We start from the raw sequence: 9,866 nt of genomic DNA on the forward strand, positions 1-9,866 counted from the left end.
TTTTCGACATTTATACTAAAGTTTAGGTCAACTAATCATTCTCGAAATACCCGTTGACCCCCCCCCCCTAAAAGTCATGAAATTGAGATACATCCTGTCTTCATATACTTTGCAGCATTAAACCTTTTTAAATACATTGGTAACATTTAACAACAATCAGAGCAACACTGTTTTCAAAAATAATTTTTCATTCGCAGAACACTTGTATAAAATAAGATTTGTAAAAAGCCAAAAATATACAAGGCTTTGAGATTGAATATAAAATCACATTTACAAAATATTGATAATTGTTCATTCGCAGAACACTATAAAATAAAATTTGTAAAAAGCCAAAAATATACAAGGCTTTGAGATTGAGTATAAAATCACATTTACAAAATATTGATAATTTTGAGTAAAGAAGGTTAATGAAATTCATATTATTATTTGTTTTAGTTTGTATTGTCACTGGTATCCATGCACTCAACTGGTGCCCCAGTCATAACCACCGCTGCTACCAGAGTTACGTCCTTGAAGCATTGCGTAATCCACACCAACAAACGAGGGATGTGATTGGTTGACTGTTTCTGTTTTGGCGGGAAGGTCAAGATCGGCGTACACTAAATCACCAGTAGGCCAATCAGAGGGCGTTGGGGTTGGCAGTGGCGACTTCTGGGGTAGAGGTGGCAACGGCGATCGGGGAAGAGGTGGCAAATTTGGCGGCAGGGGCGCCTGCGCCTTGATGCACCTTAAGGTGTCCGATCGCCTTGTTTTCGGAGTTGTAGGCGCACGCGCCTGGAGCCTGACGGGCAAAGTGTAGGTCTGGCCCGGTGATGAACAGCCGAGAATTTCCACCTTCTCGTAGCTGTGGTGATTCTTCCGGAGTTGCTTCTTCTGCATGGCGAGGTCGCAGGCGGCAAGCACTGCGGCTGCGGCGCCTGGAGGTGCAGGCGCCGGGCCTTTGCGCAATTTATTGGGTTTGGCGTAAATGGGACACTCGTCGACCTTTTTGATGGTGCCTGTGGACAAATCAAGCTTGTCTGGAAAGCATTTCTTTTCGTTAGCGTTGGCCATGCTGAAGTGGCCGCTGGCCTTGATTTTAAGGAGTAAAATGGCGATGGCCACTAGGGCCAGTATGATCCCAACAGTCGCCATAGTGGCCCCGGCCACTACACCCGCAGTGGCAGTATTTCCCTGTGGCTTGAGACCGGTCGGCCCGGTCTTCTTATCATTCTCAGTTGGGACTCGATCATTAATTGGGAAGAGTGCGCCTGGGTTAGCCTCGTTGGCCGCAGACGTGACTGGCTGTAAAGCGATCGAGAGCTTAGCCCGGGCGCGGCCTGTCAAACCAGAGGCGATGGACACCTCGCAGGCGATCACCGCTCCGTCTTCCCAACTTCGAACGTCGGTGATCCTCAGTGTCCTGTTGTTATCTAGCACCTCGTATCTCTGGCCACGATTCTCCGCCCTCGTGACATCGATAGAATTGACAAGCCACCTGTAACGTATGACCTTCGAGATACCGGCGCCTGTGCATGTGTAACTCGCTGAATCTCCTGGATATACAACGTGTAGGTCGGGGTTAATGGATCCCGTCGGGGGTGTATTGAGTACCATCACCTCGCACCTACGGACGGGCAAGGAAGCGGCTTTGGATTGAGCAAAACAGGTGAATACGACCCCGTTGTCCTCGGCCGTGACCAAGCTCTTCAAGGCGTTGCTGTGCGTGGTCACCTCAGATATCGGCTCCCCTTTCCGATGCCAGATCAGAGCAGCCGGAGGAGTTCCCCCGTGTGAATTGCAGGTCAGCTCCGCTATTCTCCCTGGTTGTTGCTGCGTTGGATTGGGTTGGACATGGCACAGCGGGTACCCGGTGTCTGGGGGGACCACTACGGTTAGGATAGCGGACCGGTACTCAGAGCCACACATGCAACGGTATTCTCCTCGGTCGGTGAGTTGGACGCCTATAATCCTCAGGTGATACTCCCCGTTCGCCTCGTGGTCCCCCACCACGGAGTATTTCTCCTGTGCAGGCGTTGTGATCCTACCATTTTTGCTCAGAACCTGGTCGGACTCCAGGTGCATCCATTTCACCGTGTCTCTCTCCCCGCCACCTGCCTGGATGCTGCAGCGCAAGACGGCTGTGTTACCGGCCGCGAGGACAAGATCCTCGGGACTGTCTCGGAACACAACCGCAGCACTCGACAAACTGAACAGGAGAGTTCGTAAAGCTAAGACAACCAGCCCACGCTTTCTACAACTCATGACCGCAGGATTAAACATCCTAAAGACTGCCTTGAAATGTCCTGGGAAAGTTGAAGTGACATAGGGAACAGGTCCTTGATGACGTGAGCTCATTTAAAGACCGTCTATGAATCGGCCGAAGCACCGAGCCCACGCTCTCAAACAGGCACGACAGTGGGACTAAACATCCTAAACTTGCGGTGAAACATTCTGGCAAAGTCAAGGTGACATCGGGAACATCTCTCCGACTACACTAGCACATTTGACGCACCGTTTCGTCATTGTGGTCGAGGTCTCTACAAGTGGAGCATCACCGACTTACTGTGTTAAAGAGAGAGCGAGTCATCAGAACTACTGAGTACACCCTGAACTTGTGACGCGGTATAAAAGCGCAGTACTGTGCGCTGGAACGTACGTTATAACTCGTCACTTCCTTGCTAGAGATCGAGGCAGGGGAATGCTGATCATAATCGGCAGCATAGACTCAAGTTTTGTCTCATACAGCTGAAACTGCTTAGCACGATGACAAATGTTTCAATCCTTCCACCGAGGTCCAGTTTGCCTTAGGAATTTCCGGGGGGGGGGGTTCATGACCATTTCTCTGCATTTGTCAGTCCGCTTAAAATAAAAGTGGACATATTCGTTTCTCTCGGGAAACGTCGCCAGTAAATCTGGGTTACGTTTGCAACTCTCGAACATATGTTTGTAATCAAAATCACAAAAATCCTAATTTCTAAAATGCCACTCACTAAGTGGGCAGGAAATGTTTCGTTAGGTTTGCATACTTTTTCACGTTTTTAGATCTTTGTCTTTGGGCATGATTGAACATTTCGATTATCATCATAAGTTAGCAAAAAAAAGATTAAAGCTCTTTCTGAATATTAAAAAAAAAATTATATGTATTTCGTAGCATCTTTTTTTATTCATGATGTAAGTTTGCCGATTTTGGACGTAGCGCGTCATATTTCGTTCACGACACAGTATAGTGTTAAACCAGAGCACTCATTAAATAGGCGGATCAATGGAGGCCTGTAAGGGGAGATATACCCTAATAAGGTTCACCGACACCACGAAGTAACACCCAAGCCAACTCCAGTGTTACTTCGTAAAAACCGCTGCATGACACATTTTGGTTTCACGAAGTAACACACAAGTGTGCGCGCACATCGGACACTGGCGTGAACGATTTTCGTTTTCTCAAAGTTACAACACTGTTACAGAAATACTATTTGGATAAAAAACGTTTTAAAACGTTTGTCAAGAATGTAATTCTTGATTAAGCGCACAGTGTACATGAGAGTTACTTCGTGATAAACGAAAATCACTCGGTTCTGTAAAATACGCGCGCATAGCGCGCACTCACGCAAACGTGTGTTCACCGTCGATCGTGGACGTCCTATTGTCCCTCTTTTGTTTGTACTTTGACTTTTTAGGAAGACTCCCATAGGTTTTGTACACGACCCCAATCGCGGACGTATGCTGGGAATCGTGGACGATAGTGTTCTCTTTTGTTCTCTGGTATTTTTCGTCCACGGTTTGAAAAGATGAACACGTACACATCCACTCGGGTGTTACTTCGTGGTGTCGTTGACGGTTTGCTGACAAAAGAAGAGAGGGACGCACAGTGCCCTGAAATAACTACAGCTCACTTTGCTCCGTTTCTCAAGCTCACGAAATGTTAGAAATTGCAGCGTGGCCTGAGTCCACGATAAAAGCTTCTCAAATCTGTCTGTCAGAGCTCAGTTCTCTACTTATCCCCTTCGCTAATCCTCCACTAATCCCTTGACCTTGATCTCTTGAGGCCACGGCAATCCTATCTTCTGAAATTAAAAACCTCCTTCCGTTTTCTCCGAGTCCGCACCCTGGGTATTTTATAACTGAAGTGCCCCCTGGCATTTGGGGCTGCCATCCCGCTCCCATTAGCCTCGCATCCCCTTAGCCTTCTGTGTTCCGGACAGTGACTCATAGTTCCGGAATTAAAACACAGAACCCTCAAGTATTTCAGCAAGTTCTGTACGTGGTTTGGGTTCTAATTAGGGGTTGTATGTTGTCGCGTGGGGGCGCTCTTGGTCTTAGATAGGTCGCCGATATTTGTGACCGGATGAGGGCGCTGTGATGAACCCAATTTCTGGCTACAAAAACTGAGAATCCCGTTCATTAAAGCAGTTTAAGACCTTTATTTAAATCAAGATAATGGAGACTGTGAAAACTTTTTTTAATTGTAGCATGTAAATTAAATCGATGATCCTGCATATGGATTGTGATATGTGAGGGCGCTACACAACTACCCTTTGGGGTCGTTGTGTAGCGCCTTCACTTGTTCAAGAAAGAAGCCTATTGGGAACTTTTGAAAAAAGACGATACGAGGGTATTCTAATTGTACTATGGTGTGCACGAAGGTTATGCATAATGCATGTGGATGGTAATACAGTTCGTTTTAATTCTTATGAATATGTATGTATTCATTCACAACTAATGTGGTTCATCATGCATAATGCATGAAGTACTCCAGGATCTAGTCCCAATGTTCCCTTATATGGCAACACCGACGGACGATATGCCTGGTTATAAACGGTAGCTTAGTGGTTGAAAAAAAAATGCTGATGGCTTGAAAAATCGTTGCCAAATAGGTTACTAATGGCAGCCATGTTGGTCGAGTTCCTTGAGTGCTCACGATATTTGAGCAGATGCAACAAAGGAACCAGTCTATTGGAAATGAGTATGTGCAGTATAATTGTTCACTTTTATTAAACGTTTGAATTAAATATAAATAACGGCATCGCAGTTGTCGTATTTTACAAACAGAAATATATTCCATCTAAATTGGCATGGATTGATTTACGTGCAGGAAAAATAAATTAAATACGTTACAAACCGCAGTGAAAACTGCAGTTGTACTTCCTTGTTTTAACCCCGGTAGTATAGTCCGGATCATTTCCGCATTATCTCACTCACTGTTCGTGATTTTTTTGCCAACTCACTTGTTGTCCCTTCCTCTCGATATCACAAAAGGTCAGATTAAAAAGTGCACTAATACCAGCAAAACAATGTCAACGTTAGGTAATGCACGTATCAGATATGTCCGTGTCCGCTTTAAAGGGAATCAACAACAATTGTAAACATCAAAAACAAAACTACCAAATTTTTACGAAATACCTTACTAGGATGTTGGTAATTGACAGTCTAAAGCATCCTGTAAAATTAAGGCACCTGGTGTAAATTCATTTTCAAGAAAAGTGGTATTTTGTTGGAAAAACCTAACTATTTTTCAACTACTGCTCCAAATTTACCTTTTTTCCAGTCCAAATTGTGTTTGCTATTGGTTACATGTTCATGAACGGGTGCAGGCCAGCTAGACTGGTTCCCTTACCTTACAATTTTCCGGCATCTATAAATTGATCCATTTCATCTTTAGTGGAGTCAGGGAACCAGACTACTTGAACATTTTTGTTTTTCTTGGTTTTTCCAGCATTTTCGAACATTAAACTTCAAACATGTCGGTATAACAGTATTTGATCTATTATACTAACCCCTCAAATAACTCATTTCTGAATATTACGGCACAAGCCAATGATGTACATTCCCTTTAAAGGGAATCAACAACAATTGCAAACATCAAAAACAAAACAAAAACAAAAAAGTTATTATGAAATACATAATGGACAGTCAGTGAATGACAGTCTGAAGAATCCTGTAAAATCATGGCACCTGGTGTGCTGACATTAACAAGAAAAGTGGAATTGTTGCATCAATTTCCAACGATAGTCGGCCGACCATCGTTGGAAAACAACTGTTTTTCTTTCAAATATTGCCCCCCCCCCCTTTACCATGTTCAGTTAGTCCGCATTTTGTTTGCAATCGATTACACATCTATGAACAGGTACAAGCAAGCTAGACTGGTTCCCTGACCTTAACAATTCCACGACGTCTATAAATTGTTCTGTTTCATCTAAAGTAAGGTCAGAGAACCAGACTACAAGAACAATGATTGTTTTTTCTTGTTTTTTTTCCAGCATCCACGAACGCAAAACTTCAAACAAGTCAGTGTAACAATATTTGCTTCAAAAAACTAACCCCCACATCCATACATTTTTGAAAATTACAGCAAAAGCAAATGTTGTGTATTCCCTTTAAAAGCAAATGGTGTATATTCCGTTTAACTTAAATGGCTCATTCAGTATTTCCTTTGAAGTTCATCTTTAGCGTCCAATTCGTCTCATTTTTTCAGACTTACAAAATTATCGCTGTTTCTGGAGGTGTTTTGAGGTTTTGTTGATCAAAATTCATGAGCAGAGCAATGATGTTATATGGGGATGCTTCACTGCAACATGTGCAAAGCGAGGCATAATTATTTGTACAAAATACAGTTTAAAATTTATTTTATGGCCCCGGCGAGTTATGCTGTACAAGAATGTTCATATTTATGAAAATTTCTTAGTTTTGGATATAATTATATACATAACAGTATATCTTTATGCAGGTAGGTCCCTATATACAATCTTAAACAAATGTGTTTTTTGAAAGACAAAAAATCAAACTCATATATGATGAATTTGAATTACACTTCGGCTTTTCCTAGTGAAAAACATTTCCAAATACAAAACTTCACACTTGTATTTCCTTGGGCTAAAAACCAGAAATTATACCACCCACCCCCCCCCCCAAAAAAGGCACGATGGTGACGTTTTTTATAAGCTTGAGGTGAGGACCTGTTCAGAGACTTTACAACACCAATACAGAATTTCACATCTTGGTAAATTAATATAAAAGAAAATAAGAGGTTTTAAAGAGTTTTAGTTCCGTGCATTCATAAAAACTGTGCAGGTTTAAAGCCGGTGTCATATGAAAATCGGACTCGCATGAAAATCGAACTCTTTTTCCCTTTTATTGGTTAAACCCTCTCACGTGACCGGTCCCTCTCCTAATTATCTATGCATGAGCATGCGCAATACCACCAAAGAGTCCGTATTTCATAAAACCTATTAGGTTTTTCATGCTACACCTGTCCATACTCGAACGCAAACGTAAATTTGTGATTTTTTCGCACAGCGATGCTTCGTGACGTCAAATTCGCATCGCATTCGCATGAACTATAAAGTGTGAACCGGCCTTTGCCCTACAGGCTACCAACCTGTTTAAGGCTAAAAAATAAGTTAAAAATTGCATTTTGTGTGTGTGTGTTTATTATTCGATAATTTCTAAGTAAACAGGGTTTTCTACTACCATTGGTGGTCTTTTCGAGTGGTTATTTGAGTAGGGTATCTCATAATCCCAGCACATGTCACTGTCGCCTTGCTCTAAAGTTGGTGCCGACGGGAGAACGCCGTGCTCCACTGTCTCGTAATCGCTACAACTCACATTCGGTTTCCGTAGTATCGTGTAACCGTCCTCCGATACCTGCACGCCGTTCTGGGCTCTCAGCTGTTGTTTCATGGGCAGGCCCGCTGCTGGAGTCGATTCCGGTTGGTTCCGATTCTGCCGTTTCGCTTTTCGCTTTCGGCGTCTCTTGATGATGTAGACGATGAGGATGATGGCTAAGGCGCCTACAGCGAGGCCGGCCACCGCGCTGACTATGATGAGCTCCATCGACATGTGAGTCGTGTCGTCTGTCCCCGGTAGGTTTGTCACCTCATCACCTGGTGACACCGTCGATGACACCCGCGACGATGACAATGGCACTGATGATGTCCACGTTGTTGCCGGCTGAGCTGTGGTCGTGTCAGCATCGGAGGTCTCTTGTACCCCAAGGACGTCAATCGCTGCTTCGGCCCGACCTAGTACCCCACCTTGGAAGTTCAGCTCACAAGCCAACACAGCACCTTCGTCCGATTTCTTAATCCGTCCCATCGTCAAGCTCTTCGTATCAGACGAAATTTCAAACCGTCCCCTGCCGTTGACGAGGATCTCGTTCCCGTTTAGGAACCACGTGTAGCTGCTATCGGGTGGCGCGTCATCGTCTGCCGCGCAGGTAAACGTCGTACCGCCTTCTACTGGTAGCGATACCGAATCGGGCATGATTCGAACTCGGGGAGGTGTGGCTGCGGGGATTAAGGTACAGGACCGCGGCTCATCCCAGGCGAGGCTGTCCGCATAACAAGTGAACTCCTGCCCAATATCTGCCGGCTGGATGACCCGATCGATGGAGACCCTTCCCGGGGCGTCTTGAATCAAGACTGTCCTTCCCCGCTTCCATCCGAGGGAAGCTGGCGGGATGCCTTCCGTAGACGTGCACTCAAGACGGACAGCGTCTCCAACTTTGAAGAAACCCGGAACCGAAGACGAGGCATCATCCACGGGCATCATTTGGCAAATAGGCGAAGTGATATCAGGGGGAACCACTACCTGAAGCTCAACGGATGCCGGGGCGACATTGCTACCTCCCTGTTGGTATCCACACCTGTACTCCCCCGAGTCTCTTCGATTCGCGCTGGTAATCTCCAAGGTGTACTCTCCTCTTCGACGGTTACCAGTGATCCTATACTCCCCGGTGGCTGGTCTGGCCCCGGCCTCTATGTCCGCATCCCGGCTGATCGGCACGAACTCACCGTCCACGACGCGGTACCACCGGAGTTTCTCTTTGGGCGATTTGCCTTCCACTGTGCACCCCAACATGGCCGTCTGCCCTTCTCTTACAGCCAGTTCTGGAGAGTTTGTGACGATAGAAATCCCCTTAACTCCCACACTGCAGACGATCAGAAACAACAGAACCAAAGCACCGCAGATGGACTTGTAGAAAGCATCCATACTGCTTGGGTCATCAATCAATGGAATTCAGGAATACAAAAATCATTCAAAATGTTGGAAAGATAAGCCGACTGTCCTCGACACGTGTGGTGCTAAAAGTGCTTTGTTTTAGTGCTGTGCGTGTTGTTTAATAAGACAACATCCTTTTTTTACTTCGGGAACTTGTGTCATTGCGTGGTTTTCCGGTATCCGAAGGCTGGTAGCTGTGACGTCACCGTCACGTGGTATCTACAGCTACATGCGGTTACTGGGAGCCTGTTGGGTTGGTATGGCAACACCGTGGCGCCCCGGCCGGACAGGGCAAGCCTTGTAAAGCTGGACACAGAGAGCACACATTATATTCAGTGGGAGACGTTTGAGACGTTGGTGGCAGCAAAAACACGGTCCCTTTTGCATTGTTTAATTTGCGTCATATTGAGCATGCGCGGTTGAGCTTAAACATGACGTAAACAATTGAAAAGGACCGGTGTGTTTGCTGCCACCAACGTCTCAAAAGTCTCCCATTGACCGGCAGATTGGTTATTCAGTTTTCACATAGGTAGTCTGTTCATGCATCTAGTCCACAAAGTGGGACGGATTCAGCCCATTCATTGGCATTATGGGGTAATCCTATAAAATAGCACTGCCCGGTTTACAAGTAACATTCAGTCAGTCAGTCAGGCAGTGAGATAGGTAAAAAGGACACTATATAAGCTTGTCACTGGGACCAAATAATACTGGTTTTTAAAAGGTTTCCATGTGGATTGTTTTATTTACATGTACCTTTAAGATTCTATTTATTTCATAATACCCTTGTTTAGTTGTTTGTTTTTGTAGTGGGAAGTTGAAATGCTGAGTACCTGTTCCGTATTCCCCTCGGCCTTCCACACATCCTGCGCGCTAATAGCGCGATGTTAACT

At 45.0% G+C, this 9,866-nt stretch overlaps 2 protein-coding genes across 2 annotated transcripts; both read right to left on the reverse strand.

The window, feature by feature from the left end:
- Positions 1 to 430: 430 nt before the first annotated feature.
- Positions 431 to 2,599, reverse strand: LOC119733799. Its single transcript, XM_038207171.1, has one exon. The coding sequence runs from the start codon at positions 2,335 to 2,337 to the stop codon at positions 463 to 465; it is 1,875 nt and encodes a 624-aa protein (XP_038063099.1). The 5' UTR covers positions 2,338 to 2,599; the 3' UTR covers positions 431 to 462.
- Positions 2,600 to 7,176: 4,577 nt separating this feature from the next.
- On the reverse strand, positions 7,177 to 9,273 carry LOC119737548 (nephrin-like). The gene has a single exon (XM_038211991.1). The coding sequence runs from the start codon at positions 8,965 to 8,967 to the stop codon at positions 7,408 to 7,410; it is 1,560 nt and encodes a 519-aa protein (XP_038067919.1). The 5' UTR covers positions 8,968 to 9,273; the 3' UTR covers positions 7,177 to 7,407.
- Positions 9,274 to 9,866: the final 593 nt, after the last annotated feature.

Source organism: Patiria miniata, unplaced genomic scaffold (assembly GCF_015706575.1).
Source record: "Patiria miniata isolate m_02_andy unplaced genomic scaffold, ASM1570657v1 HiC_scaffold_10, whole genome shotgun sequence".
In the NCBI taxonomy this organism is placed as follows: domain Eukaryota; kingdom Metazoa; phylum Echinodermata; class Asteroidea; order Valvatida; family Asterinidae; genus Patiria; species Patiria miniata.